The following is a 17581-nucleotide window of genomic DNA, read 5'->3' on the forward strand; positions in this document are numbered from 1 at the left end:
ATCTGACGAGCGAAGTTTCATTTCTACGGTTTATTGTCCAAAGTACAAATTTACAAGCAAGAAACCGAAATACAAAATTGGAGATCAGGTGAGAATCAGTAAAGTTAAGCGTGCGTTCGAAAAAGGCTTCACAAAAAATTGGAGTACGGAACTTTTCACCGTAGTTCGAGTCTTACCCGGAAACCGTCACACGTATATAATAAAAGATAATCGCGACTAAATTCTGAAAGGAAGATTTTACGAAGAGGAACTTTCTAAAACAAAATACCCCGACACGTATCTTATTGAAAACATATTACGTAGAAAAGGTGACAAACTGTTGGTGAAATGGTTGGGACTCGAGGAAAAAAAGTTGGATAGACGCAAACGAGGTGATTGTGTAACGGGTGCTTGGGATGTGGTACGGCGACTGCCAGATTTTCCATCGGAACGTCAGGATAGGAAAAATGGCGAGCTTCTACCCGACAACATTCGCTGCCTCATTGTTGGACCTTCTGGATGTGGAAAAACAACGTTACTTATTGATAATTTTCTACTTGCACTCAACTGGTTAAACTGGAAGAACAGGCACCTGTATGTTTTCTCCAAAAGTTTGGAGCAACCGAAGTATCGCCAGCTGTCGAAACTGTACGAAGGACTAGGCATAGCTATATTTGCTTCTGAAGTGATACCACTAGACTGCTGTCTCGAAAATTCGGTGGTGGTTTTTGACGATGTGATCCTGGAGAACCAGAACGAAATTCGCAATTTTTTTTACTCAGGGTCGGCACAGAGGCATGGACTGCTTCTATCTTGCTCAGACTTTTTCCAAAATCCCCAAGCAGCTACTCCGAGACAATGCTAATTTTATTTGTTTGTTTCGTCAAGACTACACCAATTTAAAACACGCTTACGATGATTATGTAGGTGGGGACATAAACTACAATCAGTTTTCCAAATTTTGCTCTTCATGCTGGAACGAAGATGATTTCGGATTTGTCACAATAGACATGACAAGGAAACCCAATAACGGAAAATACAGAAATAAAATTAATAATTTTCTAAACGTTGCAACGTTACAAGAAATGTCTTGACCTATTATAAATAACTACATACAGAAAAATGAAACGCAAACTTGCAGACGACAACCTGAAGCTGCGTAGCTACCTGGCAAAACGGTTTAAGGGTTGGAAATCCGAGAATCGCGGAATTTACGAAGAGAAAAAGCGTCAGGACCAACCTATCATCGATGCCATCAGTGGACTTGGTAAAGAAATCAAAGATGTCACCGAGCAAAACAAAGAGTTAATCAACGAGCTTGTGCCACTTACTGCTCGAAATTATACCATACCCCCACCAATATCCAGCATTCACACTACTCCGTTCGAACTTGCTCCGGCTCCGAGACGTCAGGCCCTAGGCAGTACCTCTTCGGACAAGCTAGTCGAGCTGGGTCCGTTGGCGAGGGATTACCTAAGCACTGGGAAATTCGAAAAAGACGAGGTATTCGGATTGTACCCGACCATGGAACCCAACGAGGGTGTGGTTTGGAAGATTGGAAAATCGAAAGTCACATTCGAGGGCGACGACGTGAAAATCAATTTGGGCGAGAAGACCAGCTGGACTAGGTATCCCGGCACGGTGGGACTGTGGGAACTTATCACTAAGAAGCAACCTAAAGATTATACAGAAATAAACTTAATACTCAGATAACTACATAAATGTGCTATTAGAAGTGAAATGTTAATTCAGTGGAATAAGTGTAGTTTTTAAATCAAATTTAGGATTATATTCACAATTTTAAAACCAAAATGTCTTTTTATATACCACTTTTCATCCAATTTTTCACCGATATAACACTGATATTTTATTTTATTTACCGCTTTTGAACCTGAAATTGACTCCGTTTTTGTACCGAAATTCTGCTTTTTTATTTACCAAAAATATGTGCCTCTATCAATCAGTTAAAAATCATAATTTTTAACCACACCAGATATTACTTGCTTGAATATTGCTCAATACAAATGTTAAAAGTGGTAAAAAGATACATTTACTTGATGTTTGAAGATTTATAAGTCGTGTTTTCTTGCAAGAACTTCATTCTGTGGAGTGATTATGATGGAATAGGTCCTCCTATTTAAACCTTTCAGGAACAAAAATAGGTCTGATTAAGACAAATGGTATTGACAATTATTGCAGTAAAACATTACACAACTAATGCATCATTTCCACTCTTAAAATTTCAGTTGAGAAATAAACACAGTTTGCAAGTAGTATCTGCCAGTCCTAAGTATGTTCAAGTGGGAAGGGAAATTATGATTTCCCCCCACGATATCTACCCCACCATGGACTGACTCTCGCATGATAGTCAGACACCATAACGACTGAGCGAATGCGGCTCACTGTGAAATTAGAGGAAGGTATTAATTTAAATACTTGCAATCTAAATTTATAAACAAACAAGAGCTTAGCATAATTTTAATATTTATTTCAACATGTTCTTTCACGTACACCAAAGATGAATATTTCCTTATTACGTTAGCAAAATGATCCTGTGAATCACAGTGCTGTTTCCTCTACAAAAAGAACCTAGTTCTGCTGGTTTCCAGTTCATGTCTTCTCCTTTCAATTGTCCATTCATATTCACCAGTCTTTGAGTCAAAGGTGCCATGCTGAAGTGAGAGTAGTCTCAGAGTAAATCTAGGACCCAATTCGAGTAGTCCAACTTTGTTCTTCTTTGCATTTATTACATACCTGAAAAAAAATTAGCAATGAAACATATTTTCTGAAATGTTCTATCTGCATCAGAATTGGAGAAAAGGTGATTACGACAGGCACTCCTCCATATAGCCACATATCTAGTAATACATTTCAGGAAGGGAAGGGGGAGGCAGAACCAAGTGTCTTGGAATAGCATGAAAATGAATTAATTTTGTTTTGTTATTATTACATTAATAGGTAAAAAAGATAATATGAGACTAGATATAACAGCATGTATTCATTATCTAGCTTACATGCAGTTAAGATCGTGAAAATTTGTATAAAAACAAGTGCCCTAGCAAGGAAATTAATGTCAAATAGATAATGAATATTTATTGAATGACAAAAAGGATGTCATATCCTGTTCATGAATAGTAAAGTTCCTGTATGCATTTTTATCAAATGTAGTAGTGTGCATAGTACAGTGGGATCCATGAGTATTACCGTGCAAATTGTCCATTACTATTTTCATTAATTTATCTCTTACATCCTATGTTTTTAAGCGATGGATTCTTATGTATGCTGGTGCAGAAGTTGTCAACAGCTTGTTTTGAGTTTTCTTATAATTCTTGAAGCTCTTATTGGCTCAAATAAAGTGCACAAACATGATGATGGACAATTTACACGATAATACTCATGGATCCCACTGTACTGTCCTTGAAAGCATTATGATCCGAATATAATCCTCGCCTTCCAATAATTTTATAGGAATTAAATAACCATCGATAATAACCATCGATTAGACAACAAATGCTAAACAAGTATATGCATAGAGACGTTGCGCAGCTCTACCATTATGTGTAGCTTTGCCGTAAATTAACAACATGTCGGTGTACTCGGCAAACATGTATTCAACCATACTGTACTGTCTTCCGCAACAACTGAATAGCAACTGATGTGAAGGTCGAAGCACACCGGATTGTAAACAAAGGACGTTGGAAGCAGCAGACACAACATCAGGTGACTGAAGATGTCGCCCTCCGTCAATATGGGTTGCCTACCGTGAAGCGGGAGATGTGAAATTATGTGATCTTGTCATCTGTGTAGTACCAAAATTATACGTTTCCGGACATGGGTTCCTTATCAAACCTTGATCTACTAAATCGCCTCTACAACCCCTAGAAGTGTGTAATAGGAACAGTGGCGAAGCATCCTATGAGGATGGGCCTACCTGCGCCATTACTCTTTTAAAGGTGTATTTACTTATTTCGTCAAAACATATGTAACGAAATGCAAAAGTTTGGAATTTTCATTTATGATAATTACAAAAAAATTCTAACCCTGTCCAGTATACGAACTTTCCACGGAGTGAGGCACATTTGCTGGGGCCTCTTCTCTTCACATTCTGTCGTATGGTCCTACATGCAGGAACCCTAATCTTACGAGTACTGTACTTATGCTTATAACGTGCTCGTGAGGCCGGCCTCGCGGTGTTACCTACTAGGACGAACAGAATATCAGCAACACTGCATTTCCGCCAGGGTTGGAAACTTGTGGTGTACCAGCTTTTTTATATAAACATTAGCCTGTGTTCGTGCAGAGAGATTTCTATTTCATTGTACATTCTCCATATTTTGTACGAAACTTAGGTTTTCCTTCCTTTCATCGACAAGTGTAAGTGAATTTGAAAATTTCGGAGTACTGTAGTTCTGACCTCGTTTTCTGGTCAGAGTGCTGATGGTCTTGTCGATTCACCCAACACCGTAGCGTAAACAGAAAGTCTAAAGAACTTCTATTTGTAAAGTAAGTCTTTATACCAAATTATGTAAATTAAAATGCTAGTTACGCCTTATATTTACAAAGTAGTTTTAATTTCACTGGAAATAGAATACTTTATTTTTATCGTGAACGGGGATTCCCTCGCTTCTTCCCTCTCTGTGAAAACTTGCCTCCTGCTCACGACGCTACAAAACAGCGTGGCTCGGAGCGCGAGGTTCGTGGCGGTAGAGCTTTGTTTGTGATTCGTGTCGTGTGCAGCGATCAGATTTATGCAAGAAAGTGCTGGACTAAAATGCAAGAACAACAAGAACAATTGAGTTCTTAATTGAGTGAAGATGTAATCATCGGTAAGGTAGGACCCACTAATGGTCTTTCATGTTTCCTTCTTATAACAATAATTTCTAAAATGTTTTCAACTCTATTTTCCTTTGCAAGTAGCAGTGGCAAGTGACAGCCAAATTATTAAAAAAAATTAAAAGTTGTTAAAACGTTATTTAATGCGTTAACACTGTCGTCGAATAGATATTACAAGCAGACATTTTTTTATGCAGCCGACACAAGCGAAGAGGTAGGCAGTTTCGTTTACCCTGAACGGATAACAAGAGAAGAGGGTGGGCAATGAGAGTACAATGCAAGGGAAGACTTTTTGTGGGTTTAGGACAAAGAGTGTTATGGGGTTATTGCACGGGCCATGTCTGTTTCAGGTATGGCGGAACAGGCCAGTGTTGTCACTTTGTATTGGCAGAAAAGAGCTAAATTGCGCTTAAAAATTGGGATTCTATTCTCTCAAGCAACTACATTTATTATAAACCTGTTTATATGTTACATAGTAACCTTTCGTGTTGCCATCATAGAAGGGTCCCAAACAAGGATCCTATGTTCTATTATCATGTAAAGGTGGGTAGAACAAACTAGGATGCGAAGTATTCACACTGAATGAGATAGGTCACCTTTACCTATGTTTTTTCTTCATGTGGTCATCCTAACACGTTACGAAGCCAGGTGACCTAATTGTGGTCATGTCAATGTTTCTTGATCCTCATTAATTCATTATCCATACATTCCCATCGTCACAATTAACATCGAGCAGAACAAATGCGACGAAAATATTCAAAATTTAAAGTATGTTTGCTTGCACATACAGGTGTCAGAAATTCATTTATCTAGAAAGCAAAGACTGGAATTAACTACAACCATTCCTTTAGTTAGACAACAGATAACAATGGTGTTTTACTCGGTGCGAGGAAGTCTTGCTAAAAAAAAATTAGTTGGCAACAGTGGAACGTACCAAACTGACAGTCGCTGAAAGTGCGGAATTCTGTCGTCTGCTAACGGCAAACGTCTTACAGACCCGAAAATTATGGGGTTCTTCTAGCCCTTTTCACCTCATTGCAAAATAAATAAATAAATTTAGAAAAAAGTGATGAAGAATTGACAACAGGGCTGGAGCACTATTAGTTGGATTTTCGTGATGTCTCATGATTGGTAGTTCTTTCTGGAGGTGTGTGCATAAATCAGGGGTTGAAAAAAATACAAACAAAAAAAAAAAGGAAATGAACAAAAATCTTGATCGATGACATCTGGTGGGCGGGAGGAGAACGTCTAAGATACAGTATAATTATCGTACTAATGGCCAGTAACAACACTTTTGAAAACGTCACACCAGTGGCAAGTAAAGAAGCGGCCTGGAGAGACATTGAACCACTCTCCATGGCATAGCCCCCCCCCCCCTTTCTTTTTACAGATTTAAGCAAGTAATGGATATTATCGCACTTTTGTGCCTACCCTGCTAGCAACTCTACGCTTCGCCACTGAATAGGAATTCTGAATCACCCTGTATAGTAGCCAGTATCATTCTCCTTCACCACCTCTGTTTCTTGTGGAAATGTAAGGAGATGGAGCGGATGTGATGTACATGAAGAAGCAATAGTCAAGCACTTCCATCCCTAGTCACCTATATCTGGGGTACTAAAACTTTCAGAATGCCATATCACTCACCGAAAATTAATACATTTGCCGTACCACGAGGTAATGCTAATGTGATTTTTAAAGCTAACATTTAATGTTGCATGATTACAGTGGCAAATACTAGCAACTAATTATACAATTATGAAAATTGTACTTACATTACCCTCTATCATTGACATTAACCCTTTAGGTGGGTATGATGGGTATATCCATCATGCCCATTTGTTATCTACAGTGGGTTTCATGGATATATCCATCCACAACATTTTCTGGCTCATATCTCCAACGTACGGACCTGCTTCTTACACTGTTGAGTTAGTTCGCATTTCCGATGCCACTTTTCAAAATCTCCAGAGCATTTATTTATCTTGCTACAATCACCTCGAGATGAAGACACTGCTTCCATGTTGGCACATTGCCAGCTATGTTTATCTTATACCTGTATATAATACAGTATGTAATGTGCTTCTAGCCAAGGTGTGTGCTAGAGTACTGCATAGGACGACTTGTGCTCGCTCATACTTGATCGAATCTCCCATGCTAGAGTGTGATATGCTCGAATATATAAAATATCAAAAATCATTTCAATGGGACAATAATCGTACCAATATATATATGTAAAAATCCATCCTGGTAATTTCAGCCCATAATCATCTATTCATGTTCAAATATTGATTGGTAAGATAGGCTAAATTACATTTCAACATGGAGATGATGACAATGTTTGTTTACTTTAGTTTCAATTTCACTGCATCCTTCACTTCACGTTCCATATTTGAGGGCTCACTACGACAGACAAAATACAGTTATACAGGACCTACTGGACTTCAAGCATGTACCGATCGTTTGCCTGTTCGAGCGTTATTCGCTCGAGCAAAGAAACAGTCAATTCTGTGCAAACTATCAAACTATTAGACAATCGAGCAAAAAGGCCTCGATGCAGCATTCTAGTGTGTGCCAATTCAGGAGGCACGTGAGTGTTTTTCTTCATTGATTGAATTATGTTCTTTTAGGTTATTTGATGAAGGGGCACTCAAAAATAACACCCATGCGCAGGCCAGGATTTGAACCCAGCACCCTTGGCCTCTTGCATTTCTCCACAATGGTTCAGTTCAAGGCAGCAAAAAGAGTCAGATCTTCTTTGAGTACAGAAGATACACTTTTGGACAATGACGAGTTGAAATATTTAAAATTATGCACTACGGAAGATATTTGGCAGTAAATGGCTTAAAATAAGAAATAACTAAAATTATGTATTAATACTATATTTTAGTAGCAAACTCACATACCAATGTACAGACATAGGTGTATCAGTATCATAGTTTAAGAAACCTTTACATATATTTTTTAGAAGAAAGGTTTCAAAATGATCAGCTGGCTGAGACACTTAAACAGGCTGTACACAAAAGAATATCAGAGTTGTAAGTAGTTTGTATACCTCTGCAAGCTAATGCAAACATTTCTAGCTAAAATGTAATGCAAGATCCACTGTGATAATATTTTGGTAACACTAAAAAGCTGTTTTCTCATCCCACTGTGTGACAGTGCCAGTGTTTAATCTTTTTGTGTACTGCTGTTTGAGAAATTAAATTAAGTCGATGCAGTTCAGTGGTCGACAAGACGTAAATTTTGAATTGATCCCCTGGGGCTTGAGACCGAGTGTTGTACAAGTTGGATGTGTGCCGTGTAACAAAAGGTGCCCACATTGACCACTTGTAGTGTATGTAGAGTGCATGTAGTAAGTGTTGCATAAACTTGTGGACTTATGATTCCATCCCATATAAAGTTTATTATTGTGAACCACAGATAAGAGAAATGACACAAATTTAAAACTTCAATATTATTTTGTGTACACCCTGTATAATCTATGCATATGTACCAAAAACATTAAAATAGCAACAAAAAATGTTGTTCCAGTGATTGTGTTGTTTCATACCTGTGATGCCTGAAAAATATGTAATCCCTCTGATTGTGGAAAGTAACAGCTCTGCACCTTTTGAAATCAGGCTCACTTGGAAACAAGGCAGACAGCATCCGTCCGATTGTGTAGCCAAGCCGAGTGTGGAAATTATTCAAGATTACTTCCGGTCTTTCTGGCGGAATCGCATCACGATTTCTCTGAATCACAAGAAAAAAAATGTGTGTCACAAAACTTCAACTTCAACAGAGGTGGAAGCTACTTAAGTGTCTAAGCTAGTGATATTACTGAGAAAACACTGACTAATTACATAAAATATTAAAAAATAATAATAATAACCTGTGGTGCTAAAGCCCGTTGTGGGCCTGGGCCTACATAAAGACTGCCAGCCTCACTCCCACCTAATTCTACTCACTCACTCCCCCCACCCACCCAAGGTGGTAAATCATCCAACCAGTTACGGGAGGAGGGGGGGTCAGCATGATGAACCCCCAGTTGTTGTAGGTTTTCATGACCGTGTTACGCTACTAACTCATAGCTCCCCAATTTCCTCACAATGGGGGTGGCCACTGGTCCCAAACACAGGCCAAAATTTCAGGAGAAAAGCTGTTAGCTGTTACGCTTCCCCCAGGAGACTCGAACATGCGCACATCCTGAAGATGAAGACCAAAGCATGACATAAGACATAAGATGCACGGCCACAGTGTGGGAGTGATTCATTGCATACCAACACATAAATCAGCATTTTAAAAATGAAATTTGAATTTCATTTGCAGCTGAGCCAGTACAAATGTACTGATGTGATTTATTTTAATGCACTTTTTGTGCCACTTTTGGCTAATTTGCGAAGATGGGGATGAGTGATGATGTGATGAAATTGATTAATGGAGAGACACAAACATCCATGCCAGGCTGGGATTCGAACCCAGGACCGCTGGCATCGTAGCACAATGTGCTAACCACTCTGCCACGGAGGCCAGCTAAATGTACTGATATATCGGTATAGGAAGGTGCAAGTTGGAATTTAATCACTGATACTGCCAATACTTTTCTTTTTTTTAAAGGAAGGTCCAAGTTGGAATTTAATCACTGATACTGCCAATACTTTTCTAGAGTCTGCAAAAATGCTAGGCAACACTTTTGCAGAGTCTAAATATCATAGAAATTATAAAATGCATAATTTTCTTTAGGTTTGCAACACTGCTGTGGGAAGAAATGTATTCTGCCATTAAACTGTCTCATGTGAAATTATGAATATTTTAAAGCAAAAAACTATAATTGCTATAGTATAGTTCCAATGCATAAATTATACAAGGAACAGTCAAATGAAAACATTAATTTGTTTCTTGTTTTTCATCCAGTAGATTTATGCATGTAAATTTGCACAAGTTTGCTGCATTTTAACTAGAGTTTAGCCGATACCACCATTTGCCGATACCGATACTTGTATAATTCCAGTACAAAATAAGAAATGCTAGTTACCGAGTCATACTAACTCGTCACATCACTAGGCACGTATTTAGAAATATATAATTTGAGGAGCCAGTCCGAGCCAAGTGTCTCCGAAATATGATAATAAAATTGTTTCTATTTAATATGTTAATAGATTTATTTGTAATAATATGAAAATTAATTAATTAGTATTTAATTTCTCCGATGCGTATGGAGTATTGTTGTATTTATTTATTTATTATTGAACTCAACAGGTTTACACCAATTTACAGAGTCCATATTATAATAGTACAATTGCTTATACAATACATAGAATAATAATACTGTAGTTTCATAACATATATCCATCCATCATAAGAATAGGCAATAGTAAAGTTGAGGTTAAAAGTGAGAAAAGTGCTACATAATTTTAATAGTGCTCTTACCCCTTTAGAATCACGAAACAGTATGTTCTGTTTTTCTAGCTAACGTATTCATAACTGAGTAGATAGTAAATGTGATTCCCACCACAACTCTGATTTCTTGACCAAACGACCACAAAAACCTGAAAAACTCACTTTCTCTCCACGTTCCGCGCCTTATTTATTGCGCTGACGATGTTTCACGGCGTAGAAAAGCAGTGATGAGTGAAATTCACTCTCTCACCCTCTCACCCTTTGAAGGATGAGTGCACCTTATCGTAATTTTCCAAGTCCGGGACCAAAATGTTTATATATCGTGACCTTTGTAAACCTCTCTCTCTCGGGGGGGAAACGATGTTGTGCCACACGCGCGCGTATGCCTCTCATTATTTCCGTATTGTGTGACGCAAACAAACAAATAAATAATTGTTGTTTTTTTAGGATTCCCTGGCCCCTATATAACCTCGCCAGGGGTGCGTGGTGCCCAACCAAAAAAAAAAAAGTAAAAAAAAAAGGTTCTCTAACGGCTGCAGTTATAGATTACCACACCTCTATAGAGTTTCACGTGTTTTTGTTTCTCAAAAATCCTATGGGACAACTCTGTTTGTCAAAAATTCGAGATATTTGCAATTTAACGCAGGACTTAGAAAATTTTCGATTGATGAAAAAAATGGTTCTATGACGACCTATGTTTATTTTGGTATGGGTGGACAGAGGACACCGAGACTCGACCGACGTACTAAACCCGACCTTTCTACAACTATTTGTTCAAAAGTTACGAGTGATCAACGTTTTGGAGTGTGGGCTAACTTCTTAACCCTTGACCCCAGGACCACCAAAACTTGGTACACGTATTCTATACCTCCAAAATCGACAGGGGGGGTAGCTTCGCTACCAGGATGGGGGTGTTTTTCGATATATTTTTTCGATAACTCTTACCATTTTCGAGATATTTGTAATTTAAGATTTTTTTAACGCTGGACTAAGAAAATTTTCGGAATATTTTTTTTTGTTCCATGACGACGTATGTTTATTTTGGTATGGGAGGACAGAGGACACCTAGACGATGCTAACGCAAGAAATCCCAGCTCTCTATGATCATCCTTTCGAAAGTTACGAGCGATGAAAAAAATATTTTGGCAATTGACCCACACTTGACCCAGGACCTCTAAAAACTTTGTACACGTACTCTGCATCACCAATATCGACAAAAGGGTCAACGGGGAGGATTTTTGCACTATCTCTCTCTCTCACTGTTTTCGAGACATTTGCAATTTAACGCTGGACTTGGAAAATTTTCGACAGATGGAGGTCAAATTTGGTTCCATGACAACCTATGTTTTTTTTGTTAGAAGATCAAAAAGGACACCGAGACTCGACCGACGCACTAAACCCGACCTCTCTACGACTATTTGTTCGAAAGTTACGAGTGATCAAAGTTTTGGGAGGTGGGCTAACTTCTTACCCCTTGACCCCAGGACCACCAAAACTTGGTACACGTATTCTACACCTCCAAAATCGACAGGGAGGGTAGCTTCGCTACCGGGATGGGGGTGTTTTTCGATATATTTTTTCGATAACTCTTACCATTTTCGAGATATTTGCAATTTAACGCTGGACTTGGAAAATTTTCGATTGATGAAAAAAAATTGCTTCCATGACGACCTATGTTTATTTTTGGTATGGGAGGACAGAGGACACCGAGACTCGACCGACACACTAAACCCGACAGGTGGGATGCTTTGTTTTTGGCGCAGCTTTTTGACCTACTTTTGAAATGACTTACGAGATTTTCCTATAAGGCTCTCACCCCTTACGATGTTTTCCTGTAAGGCAGAGATCGTCTGTCAATGGGACCTCAGTGTAATCTACTACGACCTAATACTAACTTTCTTTTTATGTTTCGCGGCTGTTTTATTGCAGTGACGAACTAAAAGAGCGGGAAAAAAAAAAAGGCTCTGAAAGGTGAGTGTCAAAAAAACGTACTTTCAAGTATGCATGCTCCAGTAATGTAACTTTCTAAAAAACATGTGCCGTCCATGTTTCTATATCGTGAGGCGTTTCTGCGATCATGGCCTTTATATGCGGCTGTGAATGAAGTTCTATACTCTTAGAAGCAATAATGCTGTAACGTGGAAGAAAGGATATAGGATTCTTGCAGTGATATGGCTTCATCAAAACAACTGCTTTTTATTCACCAGTTCCATCTGTTTCTGCGGTGATGTGATTTGTTAAGTCATCCAACAACAGCTCTTAATAATGGTCGCGGATTGCTGTATCCAGATTTTGTCGTTGCATCTGCGGAAATATATAGATACTCAATCTCTCATAAACATTCTGTACAACTAAAATTACGTTCAATTCGTCCTCTTCATTTCTCAAAATTAAATTTCTGTATGCATCTCGTAAGGAAATGTGAGTCCATATAAAAAATGTTCAATTTGATGCATCCATCTAATTGGTAAATAACCTCTGGATATTTTATTTTTTTTTCTATTCCTTGGAGAATGGATTCCCAGGACCAGTTTCAAAAACGACGTGCTACATGCTCAAAGTATTGTAAAATCTGATGACAGCAAACTGTCTAGAACCTTTCTTGAATACACAATGTATTTCAAATTGTTCGTCAGTTTTTTCAAACGTCTAATAGATTCGTAGCATTCGCAACCAGCACCACCTTTCGAAGGCACCGATATTTTTGGTTTGATGCCTTTATTGTCCATGATTCAACACCGTGCATGAGAGGGCATCCCCGATTGCCTTGTAATCAAGGGGTCCTGGGTTCGATACCCGGCGGAGGCACTTAGTTGTTCGGATCCTACTTTAAATTGTAGTCCCGATTAGCCTTTCTGTACCAGTCGACCTCGTGACGTAGTGGTTAGCACCAATTAATTGATTTCGTTTATTTTACTTTTTTTCCGCCACTTTTGGCTAAACGCGAAGATGAGTATGCGATGATGATGAAATTAACGAAGGGACACCACAAATAACACCCATGCCCAGGCCAGGATTTGAACCTGGGACCCCTGCCTCAACGCTGTTGATTTCCGGTTCAGTGGTTAGCACATGATAACTTATTTGAACCAGTTTAAAAATTCAAATACTTAGGAGTAATATTAACAAATGAAAATTATATCAAAGAGGATATAAAATAAAAAAGTAGGCTTAAAATTTAGGAAATGTATGTTACTTCTCTCTAAGAAACTTATAGTTAAAATATACAAAACAGTAATTTTTTGCCTGTTGTATTATATGGATGTGAAACTTGGTCTGTCATATTGAAAGAGGAACATAAATTGAGAGTATTTGAAAATAAGATCGTTAGGAAAATATTTGGATCTAAAAGGGGTGAGAAGATAGGTGAGTGGAGAAGGTTACATAATTTAGAACTACATAAATATATATTCATGTCCAGATATTATTAGATTAATTAAATCAAGAAGACTTAGGTGGACAGACCATGTGGCACGAATGGGAGAGGAAAAAAAAAAAGGAGTTTACAGGATTCTTGTTGGGAGACCTGATGGTAAGAGACCTGTAGGAAAACTAAAACGAAGATGGAAGGACAAATATTTGGGATGGACCTAACGGAAATTTTGGTACCTAACGGAAATTTTGGTAGAGATGGAAAAAGAGTATATAGATTTTTCTCAAGATAGGGACAGATGGAAGGCCTGTGTTGATGCAGCCATGAACCTTTGGGTTTGAGAAGGCTAGAGAGTTAGTTAGTTAGTTATGAAAGCACATGCCACTATAAAAAAAATACAATCCCTGGCAAAAAATGAATTTAAAAAAAATGAAATTTATTTCCATATAATGAACTTCAACCTATACAATTGAACATTTTTTTTTTTAATTTTGCAGGATTTAAATGGAACAGACGTAAATAAGAATTGGGAACACGTACGTAATGCAATAGAATCAGCAGTTGAATAAAGTATAAATCAAGAAAAAGTAAGCCATGGTTCGCATAACCTAATAGAAATAGATTGATTGATTTAAGTCCACTTTATGCACAGTAAGGCTAATCGGGCCTGGACCTGTAGTTTAAAGTGGGATCCCAACCACTACATGCCTCCACCAGGGATCGAACCAGGGATACTTTGATTACAAGGCGACGACGCTACTACTGCGCCATCTGAGAGGCACTAATAGAAATAGACTTAGGCGGTTAAAGAACAGCAAGTTTTAGAAGATTACTTGAAAAGTAAAATTAACGAAATTGAAATAAAAGTATCAGAGGTGCAAATGAATTAAGAGAGGGGTGGCAACCTAAAGTAAACTTGATAAAAAATGGCTGACTATTTTAAATAGATGGAAGAACTACTTTAATGACGTTTTAAATGTTCATGTAGGAGATAAATCAGAAAATAAATTAAGTACGCACAGCAGAACCTAACTTGAATGAAGTCAAAGATGCCAAAGAGATAAATTAGTCGAGAAGAAACTTGTTAATATGTCTGACAAATGATGTACAATTCATGATGGATTAAAAAAAGAAGATGCATTATCTCCATTGCTCTTTTAATTTTGCCTTGGAATATGCTTCTAGGAAGCTAAAAGAAACTAACGAAGTAGTTTTAGCATATGCAGATGATGTAGACTTACTGGGGAATGATGTAAATACAAATTAAGAATAATGCTAAAATATTTTTACAAAGCAGCTAAAGAGAGATAGGTTTTAGAAGTTAGCAATGTGAAATCTAAAGATATGTGCTTACAGGCCGAAAGCAAGTGATAACAACTTGTTTGAACCAGTTTTCCAAATCTAAATACTTAGGAGTAATACTAACAATGAAAATGATATTAAAGAGGAAATGAAAAGAAGGCTTAATTCATGTTACTTTTCTCTTCATAAAACTTTTGTCTCCTCGTTTCATATCTAAGGAACTAAAAATAAATAAATATATATATATATATATATAGATCTTGCTCAGGATAAGGACAAATCGAACTTTCGGGTTCAAGAAGGGTAGAGAATTAATTAATTAGTTAATATTCAATGTAATATGGTTTTCACGTATTAAACAAAAACAAAGTTAGTAATAAGGTATTCATATTGACAAGGGAATTCTTACAAAATTCATTCTCTTCGTAAGTTTGCCAATAGCATTTTCATCATCCTGTGTTATTTCAAATCTTCAATTATGCAATGCAAAAAGGAGAAGAATTTCCATGACATGATAACATGAATTTGTACGTTGAAAGAAAAATGAAAACGAAGAGCTGTGATAAAAAAAAAAAAAAACACGCTTGACTCTGACGAGCGGGAAACATAATAGAAATCAAGGACGGAAAATATGAACAGAGAAAAGGGGATATTCAAAAGAAGGTGGCTCTTCCATGATAATTTTTACTTTCTCAATCCGAACAAATTCATAAACATTATCATCATTGAATGTTGTTGTTGTTGTTGTTGAGTTGGTGTTTTAAGTCCACTTTATGCACAGTATGGCTAATCGAGACTGGGCCTACAGTTTTTAAAGTAGGATCCGAACCACGATGTGCCTCCACCAGGTATCAAACCTGGGACCCTTTGATTACAAGGCGACAACGCTACCACTGTGCCATAGGGAGGCCCCATCATTGAATGGTTGGTTACGTTGTCCCTCCGAACGAAAGACGGAATGCATACAAGCCTGTGCCTCCTAAGTTCATCGTGGCTTGCGAAATGAAAACTTCCGATGATTTTTTTATTTTTTAGAACATGCTTCGCTAGGGAAGTCAAATGACAAGTTCCGTAATTCGAATAACTTGTTGATTTCATTACGAACGAAGAAGGAATGCATGGCACTTAAAATGCTGTAGTATTATTACATCAGATCATTTTTTTTTTTTTTTTTTTTTTTTTTGTCTTGCTCGCGTCGATTAGTCTCCTTACGTTTCTTCTTCTCCTTGTCCAGCGTTAAAAAAATCTTAAATTACAAATATCTCGAAAATGGTAAGAGTTATCGAAAAAATATATCGAAAAACACCCCCATCCTGGTAGCGAAGCTACCCCCCCTGTCGATTTTGGAGGTACAGAATACGTGTACCAAGTTTTGGTGGTCCTGGGGTCAAGGGTTAAGAAGTTAGCCCACACTCCAAAACTTTGATCACTCGTAACTTTTGAACAAATAGTTGTAGAAAGGTCGGGTTTAGTACGTCGGTCGAGTCTCGGTGTCCTCTGTCCACCCATACCAAAATAAACATAGGTCGTCATAGAACCATTTTTTTCATCAATCGAAAATTTTCTAAGTCCTGCGTTAAATTGCAAATATCTCGAATTTTTGACAAACAGAGTTGTCCCATAGGATTTTTGAGAAACAAAAACACGTGAAACTCTATAGAGGTGTGGTAATCTATAACTGCAGCCGTTAGAGAACCTTTTTTTTTTACTTTTTTTTTTTTGGTTGGGCACCACGCACCCCTGGCGAGGTTATATAGGGGCCAGGGAATCCTAAAAAAACAACAATTATTTATTTGTTTGTTTGCGTCACACAATACGGAAATAATGAGAGGCATACGCGCGCGTGTGGCACAACATCGTTTCCCCCCCGAGAGAGAGAGGTTTACAAAGGTCACGATATATAAACATTTTGGTCCCGGACTTGGAAAATTACGATAAGGTGCACTCATCCTTCAAAGGGTGAGAGGGTGAGAGAGTGAATTTCACTCATCACTGCTTTTCTACGCCGTGAAACATCGTCAGCGCAATAAATAAGGCGCGGAACGTGGAGAGAAAGTGAGTTTTTCAGGTTTTTGTGGTCGTTTGGTCAAGAAATCAGAGTTGTGGTGGGAATCACATTTACTATCTACTTAACTGTTTTCTTGAATTGGGAATATGACATTGTGAAAAAATCTATACTTTTATTTTCTTTAGTATTGTAGATAGTACTCATTCTCCAAATAGGTGACCTTTTCATTAAAATCACCTATACGGAGAACGTTATGCACGGGTCCACAATGTCTTTCAATAAAAGCATAGAAAAAATTGTACGAATTACTATTGCAGCTTGGAGTGATATAAACTACACAGACGTATAGTGATGGCAGTCCCTGAATTTTAATCTTCACGATCACAGAATCAATATCAGAATTTTCATCGTTGTATGAACCACAGACTAAGAAACGGAGGAAAGACAACCTTAATACTTATTTTGTTCTTTCTATCTTGACTAAAAAATATTGTTATTATATAAATAGTAAAAATATGCTATAAAATCAGAGATAAAACAGCAAATATTCATCATCTAGCTTACGGGTAGTTAAGACCACTAAAATTTGTGTAAAAACAACTGTCATGGCAAGGAAATTAATGTCAAAGTAAAAAAATTAAATATTTATTGAATAACAAAAAGAATGAATGTATGTCCATTTGATGAATAGTAAAGTCCCTGATAAA

General features: G+C 37.6%; 1 protein-coding gene across 1 annotated transcript in view; it reads right to left on the reverse strand.

Annotated features, from left to right (window-relative positions):
* Positions 1-2446: 2446 nt before the first annotated feature.
* LOC145996873 (ribosome production factor 1) overlaps positions 2447-17581 on the reverse strand; it is a 45971-nt gene continuing 30836 nt past the window's right edge. The window contains exons 5-6 of the mRNA XM_083133422.1: positions 8363-8544; positions 2447-2733 (exon numbers count right to left, since the gene is read on the reverse strand). Coding sequence (XP_082989548.1) covers positions 2556-2733; positions 8363-8544 — 360 coding nt within the window. The 3' untranslated portion in view covers positions 2447-2555. The remainder of the gene's footprint in view (positions 2734-8362; positions 8545-17581) is intronic.

This window comes from Lepisma saccharinum, chromosome 13 (assembly GCF_977018435.1).
Source record: "Lepisma saccharinum chromosome 13, izLepSacc3.1, whole genome shotgun sequence".
Taxonomy (NCBI): Eukaryota; Metazoa; Arthropoda; class Insecta; order Zygentoma; family Lepismatidae; genus Lepisma; species Lepisma saccharinum.